The sequence below is a fragment of the Periplaneta americana genome, chromosome 15 (assembly GCF_040183065.1).
Source record: "Periplaneta americana isolate PAMFEO1 chromosome 15, P.americana_PAMFEO1_priV1, whole genome shotgun sequence".
Taxonomy (NCBI): Eukaryota; Metazoa; Arthropoda; class Insecta; order Blattodea; family Blattidae; genus Periplaneta; species Periplaneta americana.
The window spans coordinates 102,613,368-102,639,401 of record NC_091131.1 but is presented as its reverse complement, the minus strand read 5'-3'; the positions used below and the strand labels follow the sequence as shown (position 1 = coordinate 102,639,401).

At 37.3% G+C, this 26,034-nt stretch overlaps 1 protein-coding gene across 2 annotated transcripts in view; it reads right to left on the bottom strand.

Moving 5' to 3' along the window:
• Positions 1–26,034, bottom strand: part of Hdc (histidine decarboxylase) — a 148,120-nt gene that overhangs the window by 61,034 nt on the left and 61,052 nt on the right. For both annotated transcript variants that reach the window (XM_069847916.1, XM_069847915.1), the window contains exons 5-9: positions 25,401–25,523; positions 19,993–20,127; positions 18,237–18,380; positions 2,978–3,044; positions 2,167–2,329 (exon numbers count right to left, since the gene is read on the bottom strand). In XM_069847916.1, coding sequence (XP_069704017.1) covers positions 2,167–2,329; positions 2,978–3,044; positions 18,237–18,380; positions 19,993–20,127; positions 25,401–25,523 — 632 coding nt within the window. The remainder of the gene's footprint in view (positions 1–2,166; positions 2,330–2,977; positions 3,045–18,236; positions 18,381–19,992; positions 20,128–25,400; positions 25,524–26,034) is intronic.

Below are 26,034 nucleotides of genomic sequence, written 5' to 3'. Positions count from 1 at the left end.
GCACGACACACTGAGTTTTTTTGGTGTCGGCGGCCCAACTTAATAGTCTTCCTTCCGGCGAAGACTCGATAGATAGAACGTTGTCATCGGCGAGACTACTCGTCAACGTTTAGGAGCGTCGATCATAGTGTACTGGGCATAGTATTGAATTTATAGTATCGGATAGAGCTTATTTAGAGCTGCCATAGAGTCGATACAGAAGTGCGACCAACGACTGAATTATAAGTCAGCCGGAAATACATACTCTAGGGTTTATCAAGTGAATACGACAATAAACTTATAGTTTTGGAGTTTACACTGCCTTTTATATAAGTAGCCGGCTTGGTCTTATTCCCGACATCATCCTACACCACAACCGTACCTCGGCTACCCTGAGTGAATCTCGCGCAACACCGAGACGCCCCCCCCCTCACTCGTTAGCGAAATCTCTTCAAGTGTGTAACGGGCTTACGAGACAGTGGATCCAAGTTCAAGTCCAGGTGATGACGGAGTTGTATTTGCAGTGGAGTGAGCTAGGGTTATGAAGTTCTTCCATTTTTCCTTCGTCATTTCATCAACACTCTCCACAGTTACTCTTTCATTATAATCTCAATTTCGAAAACAAGTCACCACTTGTGTTTGCGCGACGTCGAATCGGTAGTCCACCATGGTGATATTCCTTACAGTTTGTCTTTAGATTAGTGGTGCTAGATCTCCTCTTGACGAAATAAAACGACTCGGATAGATCAATGGATTACAACAGTGGTCTGGTATACGGATTCGATTGCTGAAGAAGAATGCGTAGCGTGGTGTGATGATGGATCGACTTAGCCGGGCAATACAATCGTCACGAAACTAGTTCCATAACGACAGAAAGCCTACTTGGGCTGAATTAGGTACTTAGGAAAGCTGCATGTATCATCCGATAATCACGTCTATCTTTACCATCTACCCTCCTTACCAGTTACTCGCCTTGTCAACCTATCTACATTTCCATCCACTCACTCTAACATCAGTTCACTCTTTCATCAATTCGTACACCCAGTAATTTAATCTCTCTCTCTCTCTCTCTCTCTCTCTCTCTCTCTCTATCCCTTCCTTTTGCTTTATAATTCCTTCTCTTTCCCCTTGCCTTCCTTTGCTTGTTTTTCCGCATATCCTTACTGTTGTTCTTAATTATATATTTTATATTTTTAAGTCTACACCATTATAGACCCCTGCCATGCTTTCACTGCTTTCTTTCAACAATAGAGGCGCCTATCGAAAATAAGGGCTCCCAACCTTTCCTGTTGCTGCCTTCTTAATTGGCATCGTAGATTTCTAATTCCTCAACAGTTTCGTAATATTTTGTAATAGGCCTCTACGAGGAGTCTTTAATAAAGTTTAATCGTGGACTGTAATACAAACACAAATAAAACTTCTTGTAAATTTTACTGCTGAAACCTTAAAAATTAACTTTTCTCACTGCCAAGCGATCAAATGAACTACATTCTAAAAATCTCTGTTTGATACCAGTCATGATAATGCTGGTCATTGAACGTAGTGTGTTGTGTTATGAGACTATTCAATAGATAATGATAATGGTAATGATAATGATGTTTTTTACACCATACTTTGATTAATTTTCTCGATGTAACTCATGTTTGTTTTCACGCAGTTATTCCACGGTTTATTTCAATCTTAAATAATTGTTGAATTCATTTTCTCATGGGTTGTTGATGTGGTCTAGGGTTAGCAGGCGGGACTCGTGCTCTAATGTTACGCTCGTGTTTGAGTTCTAATTTCACTCGGGCTCATTACCTAGGTGGTTATCTTTTCGAGGTTTACTCCAACAGTATGTCGAATAAGTATCCCATAGTGACTCTCCTAACTCCTGTCACCAAAATACTTTATTACTATCACCAATTCTGAACAGTTGTTATATTATCGTTAAATATCCAATTGAAAAAGAACTGTATTGCTCATTATTATCTCCATTGCTCAATAAGCGAAACTGAGTATATCCCAACTTGATTCTCTATCACTGACAGAAATCAGAATGTAAACCGGAACATCATAACCAGAGCTTGACTTCAGTTAGTATTATAACACCTAACGTGCGTTGTTTCGGAAAGTAGTGCGAATAAAACAATTATGATTAAACTTTTTCTTTAAGTGTACGGGACAGTAATAAAGGGTGCAGCCTACCACATAGCCGTGCAGTCGAAATGCACCATCATCCACTTGGACGGGTTGAAGGCGATGGAGTCCACGTAGTTGACGCCGTTCAGCCAGTGTCTGAACTCAGGACAGATGAAGGCGGTACCCGCGTAAGCGGCGTCCACGTGAAGCCACATGTTTTCAGCCTTGCCTGGAATAGAAAACCAATAGTCTACTTACGGAATTGCTATTTCTCATATTCCAGCGACAACAGTGTGCTGTATCTTAGGCCTATTGCAATCCAGGAATTATTATTATTATTATTATTATTATTATTATTATTTTGAATTTACGTTAGTTCACTACAAGAGGAAGTATTTTAATTTACGTGTTATATTATACTTAAGCCTTTTGTTTTTAACAAGCCCCATGGTCCAGGCAACATTGGGGTTTTTCCGTGTACTCCGGTTCCCTTCTGACATCCCAAGAAGTCTCCATCATCATCATCATCATCATCCATTACGAGGGCAATGTATATTCACCATCTGTGGTGCACTCTAGATAGTCTCTGATGAACCAAATGGCCTACACTTCTCGGCAACTAATGACATCTATGAGCCCGCTCGTAGAGTCGGGACGAATAAGGGAAAATTTAAAGGTCCTGCCATTGGGCAAAAAAGGATATATATTATTATATATATAATGTAATTTAATATATGATACACAGTATATAATATTACTTTAACCCAAAAACGAATTTTGACTAAATAAATTAGCCTACCATACTTCTGTAACACAGGGAATAAAAACCTGTTGCCCTTTTCTTAAGAATAGGTGAATTTTAAAACACCTTACTTACATATTGGACCCAACTCCTGCAGATTATCAAACGAGCAGGCGCCAGTTGTTCCTAGCGTAGCACAGAGCTGAAACAAATGAATTTAAATTACGTTAAATTTCCACTGTTGTTTTTATTTGAACTACAGTATTTCCATAAGGTACAAGTCTCCTCTAAAGTATAAAGTAAAATATAAAGTATTTATACCTATAAGTTCATAGACTGTGATTTTTAAAGTAATAAAATATCTTACAACGGCTTGCTTTGGAAAGGAAGTAAAGTCGGACACATAAAGGATTTCTGTCTCTGAATGAGGAAGCTTCAGACAACATGCCATAATTATTCAACATTGCTATTCATCGTCTAGTCGTATCATTGATGGCTATTAATTCTATCTTGCAGCCGTCCACATCTGAGTTTATGAAATTCTTCACATTGACATACTTGCACAATGTATTGAGATATTCTTTCGCACAAAGTGTTTTCAGATAGACGACGAAAAATTAGCTGCCCATTGTTTGGTTAAAATATTTTCGGGAAGTTTGACGGGTCTTTGATACCACAATCCTTACGGGGAAGAATACATAAGTAGCCTATTGTGGTTTAATAATTTCAGTAAAAAATTAATATGTATTTATAAACACACAATAGCGATCCGCTGCTAGGCAGTAAAGTTGGTATTGACGAGAAACACTATTTCGGACAGAAATCATTGCATCTAAAATTATATTTACTTTTCGTTGCGAATTAAGTCTAACTTTCTATCCCAGAAAAAGGTAGCGGAGAACAATGCTTAAATGACTGTCGGTCACGAATTGCAAATCCCCCTGGTTTGTTGTAGGATTATTGATTACTAGTTACAAATATCTGATATTCCTTTAGGTTTCAACCAAACAAATAAGTAAAACTATGGGTAAAGGAATAGAAATAAAAAAAAATATCATATAGGCTATAAATATCAAAATTATAAAATTCTATTATAGTATAACTATACCAATTAAATAGACATGTAACAATAGCTTACATAAGTTCAAATGAAAAGAAAGAAATTTGTTTGGTCGTATTACATACATACATACATACATACATACTTACGTGTTCTTCCCATGGGCAGCTCCTTCACTGCAAACCTAGTATTCTCAAATCTTTCCCATTTTTTTCTGATATCTTCTTCTACCCCGAACTCTTGTCCCGTTCACCATTCCTTCCAGTGCATCCTTCAGTAGGCAGTTTCTTCTCAGTCAGTGGCCCAACCAATTTCTGATCAGTTTCAGCATCATTCTTTCTTCACCCACTCTTTCCAACACAACGTCATTTCTTATTCTGTCTGTCCACTTCACACGCTCCATTCTTCTCCATATCCACATTTCAAATGCTTCTGTTTCTCTTCACTTCTTAATGTCCATGTTTCTACCGCATACAATGCCACACTCCACACAAAGCACTTCACTAGTCTCATCTTTAGTTCTTTTCCCAGAGTCCGCAGAAGATGCTCTTTTTTCTATTGAAAGCTTCCTTTGCCATTATGAACCACTAATATTATTTTATGGTTCATATTCGTATCGCTTTTAATTTCAAAGTTTCGTAAACAGAAAAATAATATTAGAAATCATAATATACAAATAGCTATTTTATGTGAATTTGTGTACACATCTGCAGCGCTATATCTTGAGCGCTGGATGACTTCATTGAACGTAAAATTAAAGTTAAAACGGGCAATCGCACACGACAAATTATAAACGTTGATTACATACCTCATCTGATACAACTGATGTGTTCTATTTACAGTGTAGAAATCAGTGTAATGCATACGTAGTACTTACCAATCACTTCCAAATTAACGGCAGCTATCGCTTGAGTTATGCTGCACATTGTGTAGCAATTTATAAATGAAATCAAATGTCAGTTTTTGGAAATCTATTATAGAGTGCAATTTGTGTGTGATTCAGAAAATGAAAGTTCATATTTTGTGCCCGAATCTATTTAAATGAGGATAAACGGAGGGAGAAGCAACTAAGCGGCACGCGAGCATACATCTTTGGAGAGGGATTTGAGGCTGTGGAAAGGAATCTGTGTGAGGTCCACGTTTTTAGGTCATTTGTCTCACTCCATTTGTCACCGTCCTATTTGAAGGAAGAAAAGTCATAAATGTATGTAACTAAATAGACACCACATTGAAGGGGGAGATATGTAGCGCAGTACCACCCGCAACATTGACAGCAACAGGGTGTGCGGGGTTACCAAGATGTTAGCCAAAATGGAGCGAGAGGCGAACGTCGCAATCCTGACTAGTCAAGGGAAGCGAACCCCACCCTAAATTGAACGAGTGAAGATCGAATTAGCTCCTCCTTAAGTCCCTAAGGCGGCACGCGAAAATCAAGGCACGATTTGCAAACGTATTGATTTGGAAAATGCCTAAATGTATGAAGAGGAGATTATGTAGTTCGGTAACTCGTTTGTTTGTCTTATTTGTGCACAATAAATTATGTATGATAGTTCAAGAACGTAACTTGTAGACGTATTCAGAAGAGAAGTCGTTTGGACAGTATTTTTATTCGTAACTTGGCAAAAGAACTGAATTACTACAAAACTCATCAAATATATGAGAAAGTATGTGTAATCTTTGTAACATTCATTTTTGCTTTTATGACGTAATGAAATCGTAATAACTGAAAGAGGGTAAGTTAAAAAAAAAAATAATATAATACTACTGAAAATGCAAGGAACTCCCTTGGGAGCAATAAACTCTCGACATTAACAATTTGTGTTTATTTTATTACTAAACTCCTTTACAGCGGCGCATAAATTGAGAACATGCGGTGAGAAGCAGGTGGCAAGCATTGTCTAACAATTAACCATGCCAGAGCTGGAAATAAGAAAGGCGAGGGAGTGAGTTAATAGCACCCACATCGTTCCATAGAAGTTGCCAGATGTTTTGCACTTGCAGACACACCGTGAGTGTTTGAAATTTGGAGGTGATTAGTAAATTCCATTACAAACTTCAGTATACAGTCGTAGGTCTGTCGATTGGCCAATGTCCAGTGCCGGCTGGTGAACAAAATAAGATGTGTGTTGCTATAAAATATGCAGTCCAACAAATGATCTTGAGTAGGTAGTTTTTACAGGTCCTACTTCGTCTTTACATCCATATAATTACTACATCTTTTACAGAAACAAATTCTAAAAATTCCAAGAAAACATCAGAATTTCATGATTTTTGGCGCATATCATGTTACTTCAAAGCGAGTTCGAACGCACAGCAAAATTCGATACAATTAATAACCTAGAAAGCAGATACCGAAATATATATATATATATATATATTCCTTTTACTAGGTTACATTTTACTTTCGCATAATTATAGAAAAGGCTTAATATTACTGAGGACATTGACATCCAAATTAATATTGATATGTTTAACATTATTGTTGTTTATTTTTATTAACACTTTAAGATGACCACGATCTAAAACTCACACTGTACCTTAAAAACACGAAAAATTAGACATAAAAAACAAAAACAGCGTTCTTAACCTTACAACGACGCAGTAAGCTGCTATAATGTATCTTTCTATTAAACTTTCTGTTATGAGCAGGCTTCGGCCTAGGGACACAGAGTAACCAGTATGAGATTTAGAGTACACGGAGCATAAATGACGTCATGACCCGTGTGGAGGGGTGAATGCAACAGCACAGATGGGTCCGTAATGTGCATTACCGTTGTATTGCTGATTGGCTGCGGTACGTGTAACAGGCTTCGGCGTAGGGACACCTGATTGAAGGTTACAACTCAGTTAATACTTTAATTGTAAAATTTATTGTCTACAGTAGGAATATACTGTATATACTGCATCTGTACAGGGTGAAATATATTTTGTGCCGTACTGTGACGGACTATTTACATGTTGAGACACGAAGTAACGACGCGCTCTATCTCCCACTCCACTCGACCAACACAACACTATCGGCCGTTTCTGAACTTCATCCGTTCCTGTGCTCAGGACCGAAGCCTGGTTATAAGCAGACAGCGGAATTTCGGTCCTTACACAGCAGCAAGAAGTCGTCGCGTCCCTTGGCGTATGGAGGGAGCGTAGCAATGAGTTCAATGATCTCCCTGCCACTAACATAGTATCGAGATCCAAAATCCCCTGTCGGGTTATAACGTAACATTTTGACTTCCTTTGAATTTTTTCGCTAGGTTTATATCTGCAGTATAACCAAATACTGTAGATACTAATACCGGAAAGCTGGCTCTCATATGTGCGACATCAACTAACAGCGCTCCAAGCGGAAAGGTTTGAATAAGTTGCGAGAGGAGATCGAAACATTTCTTGTGTTGCCTGCAGCGAGCTAGAAGTAAGAATAGTTGCCTGTCTAAGAAGCTGTGATGCTAGCAAATATGATTGCAATATAAAATGTTTCGAAATATAATATTGTAAGCCTTATAAAGCACAAAATTTATCTTGTTATAGATAACTTGGAGAATGCTAGAACTCCTAAAAGACAAAAAATTTCGTCTGAGAAAAAAATACGTTTCTTACTAACAAACTAAGGAATGCGCAGAAAATTATGTCAAAACAAAGGAAACTCATTGAAACCCTGAGAGCTGACGTACAAAAATTGAAAAAATCTCATTCATCTTTAGAATGTGTTCAATTGCTGGTAGAAGATTCATTTCTTAAATCTCAGTTGAAGCTAAGAAAAAGAAAACCTAGGGGAAGGCGATATACCGTGTATGACAAAAATTTCGCACTGGCATTGCATTATGCTTCACCGAATGCATATCGATACTTGAGGAAGATTTTCTGTCTGCCGACTATTCGCTCCTTACGTAATTGACTGCAACAATTGGGTGTTGGTCCAGGTTTCAATGAGACAATAATGCAACTTCTTAAGATAAAATCGAGAAGTCTGACACCAGCTCAGAGAGTTGTTTCCATTGTACTTGACGAGATATCTTTGAAACAAAGTTTCTCGTATATTGCAAAATCATATTTATTCGATGGCTTTGTAGAATTTGGACCGTACGAGAGTCAAAATGAAACAAAAAGTGAAGAATTGAAACCCGCAAATCAGGCTTTAGTATTTATGATTAGGGGCTTGCAAACCAACTACAAGCAGATAATAGGATATTTCCTATCTAATAAATCCACGCCCGGTGATGTTCTAAAGGATCTTCTTTCCGAAGCCTCCGCGAGGTTAGGAAATGTGGCTATTTTCCTAAAGTAGTCGTTAGTGGCCAGGCAGCCAGTAATATTAGAATGAGGAATTTATTGGGATGCGAGGTTGATAAACCATTTATTGAAATAGATGGAGAACAACTTTAAGTGGCACGGCCTTTCGTACAAAGATGAAGTATACAAGTGGCAACATGTTGTTGAACTGCATAATAAGGATAAAGATATGAATCCTCGATTATGCTCAAATTTGAGACAAAAACATATATACAAGTTCCACCTTTCTCGCCCATGAGGGTTTGTCTGTCTGTACAGGTGCTAAGTCATTCAGTCAGCAAGGCCATAAAAACTCATGTATAGTTTCAGTCACCATCTGAAGAAGCTCTTCAAACAGCAGAGTTTATAGAGCTAGTGGATCGTGGATTTGACTATTTTAATTCATCGACCATGAACAATGCTAAATCCTCACGCAGGGCTTTACAAACTACTTCTTGTCATTGGACGACTCTACAAAAACTGGAAAGTCTGTTTTCAAAACTGAAAATTCTGAGCGAAAAAAGGACAAACCCTCCTTGCTTTAAGGGTTGGAACAAAATTTTAACTTTCGGTTCCTGCTTAAAAGACGTATAACACAAGACTATATTGAAAATATTTTCTCTATTTTGCGTTCTAAGGGTGGTAATAACATTACCCCTGACAGCTGTAAATTCAAGTCTGCCGTCAGAGGAATTATGAGCTGCCAGCTCTTAACACCTTCAGAGATAGGCAACTGTGAAATTGAAGTCAGTGATTTTTTAGTTACGAAGAAGGAGATTGAAGAAAGTTCATTTAGAATCTGCAGTGATTATCCAGCAACAGAAAACAGTTTTGTAGAAACCGCTGAACTTGAAGAGGATAATCATGATCAGTGTATGATTCCAGATAATGCACTAACATATGTGATAGGGTGGGCTTGTAGCAGAATACCACATGAGACATGCAAACTGGAACTAGCTAGTTTCAAATCTGAAAACTTGACAGGCATTTATCAGCACATTGCAAATAAAAAGTATGACAGTGCTAATTTTCTAATTCCCACAAGTTATTCAGTTTCTTTATCTAAAATTATTCGATCAACATTTCACACGTACTTCAGAAAAATTCTTTCATCAAGCAGACAAGGTGTAAAAACCAAGATAATGGCCCTTATTTTTGAAAAATAGATCAAACTAATTCAGTATGTAAAGATTGTAAACATGTTTTCGTTAATAAGTTCCTTAACGTAATGATCAATTGTTTTGTAAAATATGAATGTGACAGAATAAGTTGTAGAACAGTGACTGGAAAAAAGAACAGAAAGGCTAAAAAAAGTAATGCATCAGTAACCTGGAGAATAGCTAATGGGACAATTAAGAAGTATGCACTGTAGCTTTAATGTTGTTTTTCACCAAAGTGATATCTCTTTTAAAACATCTTATAATATTATTATTAGCATCATAATGTTAGTTCAATAGTTATGACAATTAAATTAACGAGAATGTAAATCTGACCGTTCTGTAATGATTTCTTTAGCTCTCATGTAATACTGTATAGGCCTACCACAATTCCTCCCAACCCCTCCTAGCTATGTACGCAATCAAATTCAGTAGAGAGCTTCGTACGGTATTTGAAGCAATATATATTGGAAGCATTGTTCAAACCAAGCCGCTAGACAGCGCTAGTGTTCTCGTGTCGCCGCCCGACACCATGTTAATCGCGTTGCTTTCCGGTATTAGTTCTCTACAGTATTTGGTATAACTTCCAAACGGTTTAATTTCCAGCTTGTCTTTTAAATTTATGGAAGCGAAAACAATCATCCCGCTAAATATTATTGAAATACCGGTTATTACGTAGTGAAAAACTGTTTTCAGAACATGGGAAGAGTGTTGGTATGAGGAAGAAAAATAAAGTGCTTAGATTTGTTGATGATAATGACGTTAACAGAAAAGGAAGCGATATTAAGGGATATGCTAATGGACTAAATAACAGTTGTAAGCAGAATGGGATGAAGATAAATGCAAACAAGGCGAAGATTATGGTTATCGGAAGAAAAATAAAGAAGGTAAACATGCGAATACTAAATGATGCAGTAGAGAAAGTGGATAGCTTCAAATACTTGGGGTGTACTATAAGCAGTAACATGAGCTGCTGCCAGGAAATCCAAAAGAGGATAGCAATGGGAAAGGAAGCTTTTAATAGAAAAAGGAGTATCTTTTGTGGACCTCTGGAAAAAGAACTAAGGAAGAGTCTAGTGAAGTGCTGTGTGGAGTGTGGCATTCTATGTGGCAGAAACAAGGACATTACGACGAAGTGAAGAGAAGCGACTAGAAGCATTGGAATGTAGATGTGGAGAAGAATGGAGAGTGTGAACTAGAGAGACAGAATATGAAATGAAGTTGTGCTCGAAAGAGTGAGTGAAAAAGAATAAGTTAGAGCTGATCAGAAAGAGAAAAAGAAAATGGTTGGGTCACTAGCTGAGAAGAAATTGCCTACTGAAGAATGCACTGGAAGGAATGGTGAACAGGAGAAAAGTTCGGGGCAGAAGAAGATATCATATGATAGACGACATTAGGATATATGGATCATATGCGGAGACTAAGAGGAAGGCAGAAAATAGGAAAGATTTGAGAATGCTCAGTTTGCAGTGGAAGACCTACCCTTGGGCAGAACCTATGTATGTATTTGTACTAAGACAAACAGTTGAACTTGTAAATAATAACGGGTGCACACCTGGAAACAGATTTCACTTAATACGGCACTGTTCGAAAAGTGATATGGGCAAGCAACAGCTTGCTTAACTGTGATTCAGCGCATCAGTTTTCGACAATAAAATCTCGCGACTTATATACTGTATTCCGTTACTTATGTAATCTATTGATTTCCCTTATTACCAGTGCTGAAACTGTCGACTGTTGGAAATACTGCTTGGCACTTTTAGTACGATTTATTCGTAATATACTTACCATAAATAAAGATTCGCTTTTCTAACGTGTACTGCATTTCCATGAACTAAAATGAACTGAACTGAAAGGAGTTAACTGTATACTAATGCTGTAAATTTGACGTCCCTTCAGCCTGCGTTATCTGTTCATACTACGCAACACGAAACTTCTCCCTTCCTTGATCCAGGGGAAATGTAGACACTATTTTCTGGGCAGTCGCGTTCGATCTGCTGTAAAACGCCGACGACTTTTACCTGAGCGGAATCTGTTTCCTGGCGAACGCTCTGTATTTTAGTAGACTACATAATGATAACGATGCTACGTCATCCACAACTTACTCATGCGTACAATTTATTTTCGTGATGTTTCACTGACGCTTCCTCATTCTTGCACAATACACATCATACCATTCATAACATTAAGGATAATTCCCTACGATTTGGTGACGAAATTAAGTAAATTCGCGCACTTTGAACGAGAAAGACAAAATTTATTTTATTCAACAAACTAATCAGCGTGCTATCGTTGCTTTTTAATCCCTTTCTTGTTAACACAATGAAGAATGTTTGCCCCGACGCGAATTATTGTGGTTGAGTCGACAACTGTAAAGTTGGAGCTACTGGAGTTTCAAGAGGACGAAGGACTAAAACAGTGAAACTAAGTGACTGTTCAACCATTGGATTTTGAAAACAAGTAGGTCTACCTAAACAAAACTATTCAAAATTAAAATAAATTTGCTAAGAGATATCTCAATTTTTGGGACACCCTATTCGTATGATTCACTGTATTCAAAACTTAGACTAAATTTGTTAAATCTAAACAGCGAGCTGTTTTAAGTGGTGAATATTTAAGTAAACTTGTTCTAACTGCTTTAACTAGTCACCAAACAGATTTCAAACAAATGACAACTAAAATGGACACCCGATAAAGTGCTTACTTAATGAATCGTGATCTACAACCTACATGTTTCTCAATTAAAAATTCATTATTTTGGGTTTTATTTTCAGTTTTAATATCCGAAAAATAAGTATGGCTCTCTTCAAAGTTTTTTTCCTTGGACTGTAGATTCCAGTGGCTCTCTTCAAAGTTTTTTTCCTTAGATTGTAGATTACAGAAGTCTAGTAGTTGGCTACCCCTGGCCCATTCATCAAGGCGCTAATGATGATGATGATGATGATGAATCTGTTCAGAGGGGGGGAGAGGGCGAGTGAAAGAGAGGGATGAATGGATGTACGGATGGGTGGGTGGATGGGTGGACGGATAGAAATAACTTACACATTAGTATCCTATCATGGAATTGGAAGCGAATTCGAAAGACTTTTACACATTAGTTTCCTATCATGGAATTGGAAGCGAATTCGAAAGACGTTTTACACAGTAGCATCCTATCATGGAATTGGAAGCGAATTCGAAAGACGTTTTACACATTAGTTTCCTATTATGGAATTGGAAGCGAATTCGAAAGACGTTTTACACATTAGTTTCCTATCATGGAATTGGAAGCGAATTCGAAAGACGTTTTACACTTTAGTATCCTATCATGGAATTGGAAGCGAATTCGAAAGATGTTTTACACATTAGTATCCTATCATGGAATTGGAAGCGAATTCGAAAGACTTTTTACACATTAGTTTCCTATCATGGAATTGGAAGCGAATTCGAAAGACGTTTTACACATTAGTATCCTATCATGGAATTGGAAGCGAATTCGAAAGATGTTTTACACATTAGTATCCTATCATGGAATTGGAAGCGAATTCGAAAGACGTTTTACACATTAGTATCCTATCATGGAATTGGAAGCGAATTCGAAAGACGTTTTACACATTAGTATCCTATCATGGAATTGGAAACGAATTCGAAAGACATTGTTTTTATGAATGTATTAAATTAGAATAGTTATTTTAAAAGAGAGAAGATTTATTTTGTAATAAACCGTGAGCTGTTTTTTGGAGATATTTCAGTTCATTTTCTGCGTCTCGCCGTTTCATTGGATGCGCTGGCGGTGTATATACATTGCGAAGGAAAATATCGAATTGTTAATTGGGTCTCCTGGGAAGCAATGCTTTGTCTTACTAAAAGACAGGAAAGAAAATCGCCTCAGCTCTTGGCGGACTGTCAACCGCTCTAATTAATCTCGGCTGAGTTTCAGACCGACATAAATCCCAGTCTCTCTTCGTAAATACCTTACATACGCCCACCACGTACCGCACAGTGCCGCAATCTATTAAATGAGGAATATTCCCTATCCGAATAGAAGACACATGCTCTGGTAAGACATTCAAAGTTTTAATTTCCGGTATTTAAAAGTAATAGAAAAATAAATGCTTTATTGTAAAAGTTCCCTTTCAACATATTTATGAAAATACCCTGTACATGTTTCGAACGCCCCTGGTACCATACAAAGTACTTTTGGCATTCTTTTATCTATATCTCTGTCTGCTGCTATTTGTTCTACTGGCAGTCTGCGACCAGCATTTTTCTCTAAACTGTTGCATGAATTTAGTTTATAATCAAGATAAGCGAATGTATTTCAAAAGGATCCACATGAAATATAGACTAGAACTATTTAAAACTCAGAACCCTTTTGAAGTCTCATAAACTAAGTTAAAAAAGAGATCTTACATAAAAACGAAACAAACAAATCATGCACGAAATAATAGGATTTAAGAACACGATACTTGTACTTGTTTTCAGGTATTTTACTTCAATTGTTTTTTTTTATGTTTATTTCGTAATATAAGAAGTAAAAGTTGTACTGTATAACACACACATCAAAAGCAGTGTATGACTTTAGTTATTCTACATCAAAAGCAGTTTGGCATAATGACGAATAGTCCTTGTTATCAGGCCAAAGTTGTTCCTGTATTAGTTTCGTGATTTTCGTTTGGGTCATGAATAAATCCGCCATAAAGTATATTTTGTAATAATCTATCAAATAATCCCAAACAGCTACGTGGCACATGTCACCTACCTACCAATAGAAAGTCTATAACCGTTGTTGCCAATACTCCTAAAACGAACTTCGGGTGATACTTTTATTTTATTTGAGGTAACCGTAATGATATATTTTAGTATAAGTTATATTCAGTAATTATTTTCTTTTGTGTAGTATATAATTTCTGGACAAATTGATTCGTATATACTGAATGTGAACAAAATCGTTCAAGTGGTTAAAGTAAAATCGATAGAAGGGATGGCCTAAACTACTCTTTCCGTATCAGGGATGGTGAAAACTTTTACTTCCGCGAACGTCTAAAATAATTCAATTGTTTTGCAGCACCTCACTATTTTGTCTCTATACTTCATATAGTGAGGAAGTAAAAATGTATGTCATGAATATAAGTTACTTTCTCATTGAATTTTTAACGCGTTTTGCAACAATTCAGTTATTTTCTATGTTAAGATGTCGTGAGTTTAATTTCTTGAAGTTCTGTGGGAAAGATATAGCCTATTTACATAATTATGTTACTGTGCACCTAAATAAAATGGATGTTCGTTTTTTTGGATTGCACAAAAATGTATATCATCCCAAAAGTAAGCGCTGACTATTCTGAAAATTTTACTGATCTAATCTAAATTGTTACAGCGCTATAGGGCTGATGCATTGTTGTTGACTGAGAGAAAAAATAATATAGTATGTGGTTCGTGATTCCCCAACTTCGTATGTGTGTAGGCCTACTCCCTACTTTATTCTTACAAAGTATTCATGGCCCACAAGACAGTCGCACATACCCAAAACTTAAAACAAACTTAAAAACTTATTATGGCTAAATTCGGGAAAATTTATAATTAGATCAATACAATTATAAAATCGATAAGATAATAAAATTGTCTGGGGGGGGATTTTAATCACTAGATATAGCATGGATAACAGATATAGGTATAGTTGCAAGCTAGAGAGATTGCGAGACAATGGAATGCGTTACCTCCTCCTTGAATTGCCGACTTACAAACAAATATGGTGTAGCAGAAGGTATTAACTTTTGACCAACACTAGACAGAAACACATTGCGGACACCTCTGATCGTGTGATCAGCATAGCATAAGGCCACAATTGATACAACATAGTCGGGAATCGAACATCGACCGCATAGTTGAGAAGCGAATATTCTGTCTACATATCCAAGGCGACGAGCGGAACAATAATAACTAACATTAATTTATTTTATTCCCATTGCAGCAGTCACAATTTATTTTTAAAAACATTAAAGAATTGAATATACTGCGTATATGGTTGAATAACGCACCACTATACTTCGAAATTATTAGTAGAGAGCTAATGAAGACGTTGAACTATTGCAACATTGGTAGCTTTAAGATTACTCCCCTTATACCCTTACGTCCGGAACTATCAATCGCCAGCTCCCAACACTAGAGCGTGAGGCACACTCATACGCACTTAAACCTTGGTTTTTCTGAACCGACGCATATGAATTGCATACCTCGCAGTTAAGCCTTGGTTTTTCTGAACCGACGCATGCGAGGTACGAGGCCCGTCTCGCACAAATCCGGACTATACGAGAGATAGTGAGTGGTTTTTATAACTGCGAGGTACGCAGACCTCGCATCTCGCAGTTATAGAAACCACTCACTATCTTTCGTGTTGTCCGGATTTGTGCGAGGCGGGCCTCGCACATCGCAACTCGCATGCGTCGGTTCAGAAAAACCAAGGCTTTATAGAAACCACTCAAACTCTCGTATAGTTCGAATTTGTACGTGCAACTCGCATGCGTCGGTTCAAAAACCAAGACTTTAGGTCGCCAATCGAGGTATTTTGCTATATCCAGATTTTGACATCAGTGAAAAATTCCAGATGAATATTGTCTGGAACCCTCTCATTCTAGGATAGGGTTTTTCTACTTTCTGTAAACCTACGACACGACCTTTTCAGATTTATTTACTTTCTTAAGAAAGGCATTTAAAGCCTTGGTTTTTCTGAACCGACGCATGCGAGTTGCGAAGTGCGAGGCCCGCTTCGCACAAATCCGGACTACACGAGAGATAGTGAGTGGTTTCTATAACTGCGAGGTGTGAGGTTTGCGTACCTCACAGTTATAGAAACCACTCACTATCTTTCGTGTTGTCCGGATTTGTGCGAGGCGGACCTCGCACCTCGCAACTAGCATGCGTCGGTTCAGAAAAACCAAGGCTCTAAAGGACTTGCATCGCCCTAGGTCGGGTCTGAACCGATAACTTCGGATCTAATGACAAGCATTATAACCATTAAACCATCAAGGATTACTGTCCCTGAGTGGCTTGAGAAACAAAATGACTGTGAAGAGATTTCCTCTATATATTTCGTTTCCTCTGCTACTCTACTCCGCCGTTGTATGGTTGTCATACAACCATCTCAGCTCTGAACAGTCTCTAAGATCTCTTTCACACTAAACGATCATCGTAACGATTGATCGCAGCGATTAGTGATCGAAATGACAACTGAAAGAGCGACTAATTTCATCGACTGCGCATTTCCCTCTGTATCAATCGTGATGGAGCCGAAGAATGATGAGGTATTGTTTCTTTCTTTGCTATTGAAAGATAAGAAACGTAGAAGGGCAAGGAAATATCACGTTCATTCTATTAGGAGTGCTCGAGTGAGAGGATTGTTCTGTATACTTTATGACGATCTATGAGGATGAAAGGAATTTTTTCAATTATTTCTGAATGCCCAAAAAGTACAGTTTAATGATTTATCATCACTTACTGGTAATTAACACAAAAGGACAATAATGAAACACTTTACTGAACGCTATTTCGAAGTAAGAATGACTGCAGAAAGTCAATAGTTATGCTGATCGGTCACTTAGTATGAACAATACAATTGAAAATAATGTGCCACCTCTATCCCTGCGACTACTACAGTCTCGAAAACTTAGGCTATTGTGACAGTGAGGAACTGCAAGCTATTGTTGTCCAGCTCGTCAACTGCAGTTGCTTCATATGGAGCTAAGTGACCGATTCTATGCTAAAATATGTTTTAGAAGTTGCACCGACCTATCGCCTAGTATGAAAAAGGCCTGGGGAACTGGAGAATGCATGTGGTACAGCATCGCGGACTATTTTCGCTACTAGTGACCGGGTCGTACCGAGCCATGTGAAATAAAATGGAAGCGATTTGTTGCTGGTAATATTAGCGACTGTAAGGTCTACTCTTTAAGAATTGACTACAGTAGTCAAGTGGAAGGTTTAACGAGTTTTTTTTTTAATGAACTAAAATAAAATAGAGATTTTGAAAGTTACTGTAACGCGTTATCATACTGAAATGAAGGAGAAATATTTCGTGGTCCAGGGAATATCGTTGAAATCGACTACTATTGCATGTAAATGATATAGCTATCTCCCACTCTTCTTTCCTTCTAACCTTGTCACAGTCTTCGGCCTCCTGTCACTTAACTATTCTCTCATTTAACCCACTGTAACCTTGTCACATTTCTCGGCCTCCTGTCACTTAGCTACCCTCTCATTTAACCCACATAACCTTTAACTCATAATAGTTACGCAAATACACGCACGCTGAGGGTAAAACACAATGGAACACAATCCCCACGATCAGACGCTACCACTAATATGTGCCAATTGCGGGGAACTCACAGTACTGTTAAAGTCAACGATTACGTATAATGCTGAAGAAAGTAGGTATATTTCAAAATATCAATAAAACAAAAGAGGTTGCTTATTAATAAAAAGAACATTGTAAAAACGAGAGTAGGTCTATATTAATACAAAGGAGAAGTTATTTGTTAATTTCCAGGGAGTTATTAAAATCAGTGCTTACTGGAGCACAAATATATGAAGTATGCTACAATGCAACTTCCTCTAGTATAACCACTCCATAATTGCTTTTCGTCATGTTGGCGACATTGTGTACCTCGTTGTCACCGGAACTGCGCTGCTGAAAGTTTGCATACCTTTTTTCCAGTTCAGAGATATCTAGTTTTTAAAGAGTATTGTCTTATTGGCTGCTGTGTTAGTATTTTCTAAAGAAATCCCCTTTCCATCCTCTTTGCTCACATGGTCACTGAAGTGGTGCTTCAATTGATCGCTAGTGCGATCGGTTCAAATAAACGTTCGCTATCTTCAAGTATCATACACTAAGAACCGTTTAATGGCTTAGAAGAGATATTTAATACTTTGTACTCACAAAAAACGGGATGAGCCCCTTCTCCTTGTCCTTGGCTATGGCTTCCACCAGACGGTCCCCGCGCAAGCTCAGGTTGTCGTCGCTTTCGATGTAGCGCATCTTCACAAGGCCTATGAGGCCCGCCTTCTCAACCGACGAGTGGGCCTATAAAATAATTCAATTTCAGTCTTTATTTTGTTGTTCATACTCATTAGGCCTATAGGTATCGAGTTTCTGGACCATTTCATAATAATCATCACCTCCATTTTATTTTCGTCATCACCTACATTTTGTAGCACGAACTATGAGTTATAATGAACAGGCGAATTCCCAACCCGCACCCGAGACTACACTAAAATTCACTAAGTGTCCAGGGCTTTGAGCAGGTTACCCCTTTCGTCCTAGACAAACTTCCTCCGCTCGTTGCCAGCAAACGATCTGTGAATGCTAAGAAATGACGATGAAACGGCCATCGAACGGAATGATTTTGATGACTAACGTGGGAAAACTGGAGAACCTCGAGAAAATCCCCAATTGTAATCTTCCGTTTGAAATTTCACTTTGAATTTTTCAGCGAAAAGTTCCAGTCCTGCCCGGCACTCGAACCCAAACAGCCTGTGTGACAGTGCTTTTACTGCAGTACTAGCTAAAAATTACATTAAAGCACTGTGAACTAAATTTAGTTCCTATTTTTTTAAGTTGATTACTTAACGACGCAGTGTCAGCTATTAAATTATGTAGCGTCGATGGAATTAGTGATTACGAGATGAGTACGAGGATTTTCCATGGAATCACCTGACATTCACCCTACATTCGGGTAAAACCCAACCAGGTAATCAGCTTAAGCGAGAATGGAACTCACACTCGAGCGCAGCTTCAGATCAGCAGGAAGATGCGCCTACTACTTTGAGCTACGCCGAAGTCTAGCTTCATATTCTGATGTTGTAATATTACTTTGTGTTATTGATTAAATTTGTGTAATTTTTAATATTACCTTATTTTTTTACGAGGGATAACTTTCGTCGAAAGTAGGTATTGCAAAATTGTATAGTTTTGTAATACAGGTATGATTCATGGTAATTTTTAGGCAAATGTGGCTGTGTACGGTCTTAGAAAAACGTTTTGTCTCACAGATACTTTGTAAGTCCCAGAAAGGAGGCAGTGCACATGATGATAGGACGAACGACCTGGTTCACAAGGGAAGGACTAGTTGAAGTAATAAAATTAGTTTGTTTCGTTGTATGTCTGATCATGCGCACTGCCTCCTTTCTGGACTTTTAAAGTATCTGTGCGACAAAACTTTTTTTCTAAGACTGTGCATAACAATTACAAATTTCGTTCACCCTATTTTTTTCTGAAAATTTCAGCAGCTCTTAAGCGTATAAATATTTCTGAGGAGGAGGAAGAGGAAGAGGAAGAGGAAGAGGAAGAGGAAGGGGAAGAGGAAGAGAGATGCCTTACACCCCAGATCACATATAGATTGCTCATTCCTATGTTAAAATCGGTTGCACTTTGAAGAGAACAACCGCCAGGATCGCCACCCGTCCGCTGTAAACGAAAACGAGATGGCAGTACAGTCACTAATGCAATTCAAATGGGAATTATGACGTGACTCCTTATGTAACAACTAGATGGCAGCATAGTAAACCTGACAAAAGTTGTTACCGTCAAAGCCTATAACGCCGAGCAATCTGGGTATATATGATCTAGGCTTACACCTGGTGCCTATCATAATTACCTGCTGGGGCGGGGGTCTAGAAGAACCTCACGAACATACCTGGTCTGAGCAGTAAGCCACTAGTCGACTGTTGATCTCGGCGTCCTCCAGCTCTTCATCTTGTTCGCGATATCTTCTTATGGCTTCTGTGCGACCCGCAAGCAAGCAAACGAACGTCGCCTCACTAGATGTTGTCTGCAACACAAATCAATCGTTTTGAGTTCCTGTTCTCTTATTTATGGTTCATTGGTCTTCTGTCTATCGTACGTCACTTTGAAGTTTAAAATTTAACTTTATGGTATACCTAAATTATATGTATTGATTTTCCGCCTACTCTGTCTTTAAAGTTTTATGAAGCCATAGCACTACATATGTTGTTTTACTGTTCAGAAACATAGACTGTATCCAAAATAGAGAAAATTAGAATTAAAGAAACAGAAACAATGTTCTTAAGAAATGTAGCCCTAAAGAGCTATAGATTAGATATGGTTTCAAGTAAATAATAAAAAAACTGAGGTCACGAAAGTAACAACATACTATTTCATGATTCTTTTTCAACAGTTCTGTTTCTATATCATTTTGCGAATGATAATATTCTTTAAAGTCTGTTTCCTTGTACTGTTATTTAAAAGATATGCATAACTGAAATCATTTAATATGCTGTCAAAACGAAAATGAAATTTCGTTTTCTGAATTGCACATATAATAGGTTACATACAAACTACAATTAATCCAAAATGTAAGACAATATACTTTATTTTTATTTATGCATTGTACGATTCAAAATGTGTGTAATTAATTTTTCTCATCTTTAGATAAAAGGGCTTTACGCATATTGTAGTTATTTATAATACTACTTTTGTACTAACGAAAATCGCATTTAAATGTGTTAAAATACACCAGATTTTCCTTCATTAGTATACTCACGCTTAACAAAATAATGTGTTTACAGCTAGAGGTAGTAATAATAATAATAATAATAATGATAATAATAATAATAATAATAATAATAATAATAATAATAATAATAATAATTCATTTTAGCTGGCAGAGTTAAGGCCGTAAAGCCTTCTCTTCCACTCAACTAGCAAAAAGTATATATATATATATATATATATATATATATATATATATATATATATATATATATATGAACTTACAAAGAATTCAACAATTTGATTTAGATGAGAGCTGCATGATATTCAACCCAATGGGACTCTTTTTTCTACACTGAACTACTTGGCCTGGTGAGGCCTTCGATTTTATGAAACTCGCAACGAAAAGTAGAAATATTTCTTCTGATAATAATTTTCTCCGAAGTAGAGTGGTCTGGGGACATTAGTGTTACCTTCTTTCATTCATCTTCCATCTTATGAAAGAGTTGGTAAAAATAAAGTTCTAGCCGATTCGAGTAAACGGCATTTTTTGTTTTGATTTCATATTAAGATCCATTAAATTGTTTACTAAAATAGTTTTTCCACATCCATCATTTTCAGGTAAATTGAATGAACATGAAAAGTAATGAATATGATTAAATCCATCAAAAATATTAGGAGAAATCACTGTCCACATATTACGGAATGCTCAGAATCACTTTTTTTGTTATCAGGAATGCTAAAATCGTGAAATGAATTATTAATATAAGGGATAGGAAATAATGGATATAAAGGAGAAGGTATTAATGTATATAGACCAAAGGAGAACAAATGAATATTTATGAAAGATAAGGAAAGAATGACTGTAAAGGAAAATAAATAAATAATGGATATATTATGGAGAAAGACTCAATGGATATAAAAAGGAAGAAATTAATATATACAGGCTGGAAGGGAACCGATGCATCAAAATTTAAGAGGTGATTCTACATGTTAAATATAACAAAATTTTATTACACTTTTCCTTCGATGAATCACAGTTAAGCTGGAAAAAAATAGTCCTTGCCCAATGTTTGCAGCGATCTATTGCAGTAATGGCCAGAGAGAAATGACTGATTGCTATGCAAGCAGATAAGTATAAATAATCTGAACAGCTAGTGTCTTGAGACTTTTTTTTTTTTTTTGCAAATTAAACCGTTTAAATAAATATTGCAATGTAGCGCAGTACCGCGTGCGTGTGACTGAGTACAGCAGAGGGAGAGGGAAATGTAAGGGATGGTTGGCCGTGCGTGCTAGAGTTATTGCAGTAGCCGTGATGTTGCCAAATGTTTCATACAAACATAACGTGAATGTTATAAGAAAAACTTATTTAGACTTTTCAAACTTCTCCCCATGATCTATTACTTGCCAGTGTCATTTTGGTGCAGTGGTTACCTTCCACTATGTATATAGAAGGACTTAATGGATATAAAGTAGGAGTTAATGGATCTAAAGAGAAGGAATGAATGGATATAAAAGAGAAGAAATGAGTAGACTTAAAGGAGAATAAATGAATGGATATAACAGATAAGATATGAATAGATATAAAGCAGAGGAAATGAATGTAAAGAAGAGAAATTAATTAATGTAAAGGAGGAGAAGAGATGTGAGAAGAAAGAAGAGGATATAAAGAGAAGAAAGTGGTATATGGGAGAAGAATTGAATAAATACACCATGTCCCGCTTAGAGGGATCGAGAAATAAAAGCTCACCACTTAAAGCCAGATAAAAATATCGTTGAGATTTACATCTGACAAGATAGAGAAACTGTCCAAGTTTACGCAACAAAGTTTGAAAACAGCTGCATGCGTAACTTTCGTTTGTTTGTTGCTAAAAAAAGCCTGACGCCATTTTGTAGGAGAACACGCCATGGTCAACATGTGAACACCACAACAGAAAGTTCAGTATTATGGCTAGCAGAAGAAAAATCTGTTACGCGAGTACAACGCGTATTCTTCGTACATGGATAGATGGATCGGAAGACGCGGACCCATTGCCTGGCCAACCAGGTCACCCGATCTGATCCCCTTGAACTTTTTCTGAGGCTTTGTGAAGGATGCTGTGTACCGAAGAGGAAGAGCTAACACGGAGGAACTGAGGCAACGCATCACAAATTCGATCCATCTAAGCGGGACATATTGTATATTGACCAAAACTTAAATTGATATAAAGGAGAGGAAATGAATACGTGAGAGGAAAGGGAATGGCTTTATATGAAAAGAAATGAATGGACATATGGAGAGATAATTAATGTGATGTTCGAATGAAAATTGGATAGTAAGAAAAGCTCGTTTCTTTTCAGTCATTTTTAATATTTCCATGTTAAAATTTTTGTTATTCTAGGATTATTAATCTTATTATTTGTTCTATTAAATAAAACTTAGTGATCGGTTAAGTGAATATCATTTATACATTACTGGTATCGAAAATGTTCTTTATTTCGTCATCCTTAACGACAACCTCTGAAGGATAATTTTATTCTTACAATTTGTACGGGTAATGAATTAATAGTATATTATTTATGATGAGTCCCGCGCCGTGGCGTCGCGGTCTAAGGCATCCCGCCTAGGACTCGCGTTACGGAATGCGCGTTGGTTCGAATCCTCATGGGGGAAGAAATTTTCTCATAAAATTTCGGCCAGTGTATGAGACCGGTGCCCACCCAGCATCGTGATGCACTTGGGGAGCTACGATAGGTAGCGAAATCCGGTTGCGAATACCAGCTATAACGGCTGGGGGGATCATCGTGCTAACCACACGATACCTCCATTCTGGTTGGATGATCGTCCACCTCTGCTTCGGCATGTGAGCGTGAAGCCAGCAGCCGGCTGGTCGGTCTAGGCCCTTCACGGGCTGTTGCGCCACGGAGTATTTATTTATGATGAAATTAGTTCATAATGTTATATCGTACCTTATTGCATAAGTTAATGTTTAGGAAACGAGCGAAGCGAGTGTACTGTATTCCTAAAAATTAGGAATCTATCGGAACAGATCAGTTTATTAAATTTTACATTTCATTTTTGACGTTTAACTTTAATATTCCGGAGTAAAATTGCGTTTTTTTTTTAATTTAATTTATTGTATTCCATAGACCTTACATTATCATTGAAGCTTTAAGATGTGGAATAAGTAAAAATTTTACAATAATTTTTATTTCTCACAAAGAAATAGGGACATCTGTCTGACAGACCAGGTGGCCATTTATTCCCAGATTACAAACATACAAGAATTTAATTTAATTGACATGAAAACTGTACTAATTTGGAAACTAGTATTACTGACTAAAAATTGCTATACAATTTTGATATAATCACATTAATATGTAGAATACAAATGAGTATTTAGTATAAGTTTAGTCCTTAAGGATTTGTAGACAAATACTTTCTATATCAGTGGTCGTCAGCACTCGCTGAAATGTGCAAAAGGTACGCGGTGCTGTCCCGTGTGCACCGTCGTGCAACAGGGAGAGATAGAGAGCATACCCGCTAGCAGCTACGGAGTGCACCCTAGTGCACTGCGTTTTCCTCGGGTAAGAGAGACAAGCCCCAGCGTGCTCTGTGCTGACGACCCCTGTTCTATATCATACCACAGTCTAGTAGACTATATACAGTCACGAAGCTCAATATGTAGGGAATATGCATCCATAGATAGCTGCTAACCACTAGGATCGCTACTGTCGCCTCATCACATACAATGTGAAATAGTACCGGCACAGTCTATTGTTCCTAGTACCCTCATCAACTCAAGCTTCGTGACTGTATATACTATAACTAGACTGTGAGAATACCTAGAGATTTCAAATAATTTAGTATATTTAAAACAACTTCCCCGAGCTCCGAAAAGAAGACTCTTTACCTCTCATGCATGTATTATTACAGTTTTTTTGTCGAAATGAAGTGACGTGTTATCGATTAATAAAATATTTATTTTATTTTAGAAATTATTTATTTTAATTAACATTCTTATAATTACAAACTTTTTATGATGTAATTATTGCATGCGTACCGTAAAATAGCATTTTATGAATGATTTTTATCAACAATGAACATTGTGTTTATAATGCTGGTGTAAAAACGTAATTCGCTATTAAACAATCCAAATATGTAACGAGAGAGTAAATCGATTATATTCTCTCGTAGAAATTATGACCTTCGACTACGCCTCGGACGCTGAACTCTCTATTCGTGAGTATAATCCTACTTTACTCTCTTATGTCATAAATTTCTATTTTTGTTATTTTTTCTATATGAATGCGATGCTTATAACAGTCATAACATAAGAATGAATAGAAATTGAATAGTAAAAGTAGCTCGAGATAGATCACTAAAAGAGTATTGAAGCACCAGCTATCTAAGGAAAGGCAGGGAAATGTGGGAAACTAGTCTGGAAGTCTAATTTTAAGCCATGTTTAAATATGAAATTGAAAGCAAAAGATGATGAAAACCTCGAAAATAAAATTTGTAGGTCTCATTGTCATTGTTTCTTAATTTAATGAGAATACAAAGACACCACTTTTAAATGTAATTGGCTACAATAACATGTACAAGGAGCTCACTTGTATGACTCCACCTCCTCTGCTGCTGACGCGGGTGTGCAGAAACTCCTCTGGTAGTCCGATCATCTTCCCCAGCCAGTTCATCACTACTGTCTCAAGCTCAGTGCACGCTGGGCTAGAGGCCTGCAATCATGTGAAACTTCAAGTTAGACTTCCCTGTATTTATCATATTGCAAGCCATGTTCATATTATATGCCTGCTAGACTAGATGACATTTCGGAAGGCGGTCAGCTGCTATATGCGCCGTAGCAGCATGTGACGTCACAAGCTTGTACAGTAGAAGCAGTCGGAATCAGTCTATAACAAGTACTTCCCGAGTTCGTTTGTTCACGTGTGAGTGTTTCAATACATTGAATAAGTAAAACTAACATTTACTGTGTTTGTAAGATAAATAAATGGAATAAGAGACTGTAAAAAGACAAATATTGCACAGGCAGGCGCGGAAAATAGTGTTTAAGGCGTATAATTATTTTAAAACGTTGAAGAGCAGAACGCTGCCGGCCATCTTGAGGCTGGCTACAACGTTGCCAACGCGCAAGAAACAACTGCAGAAGCATGTGACGTAGGGTTGAAAACCGTGCAAAGAATATTGTTAGTGAAGGAAAGAGGGTTTGTTTGATGTCATGCTTACAGT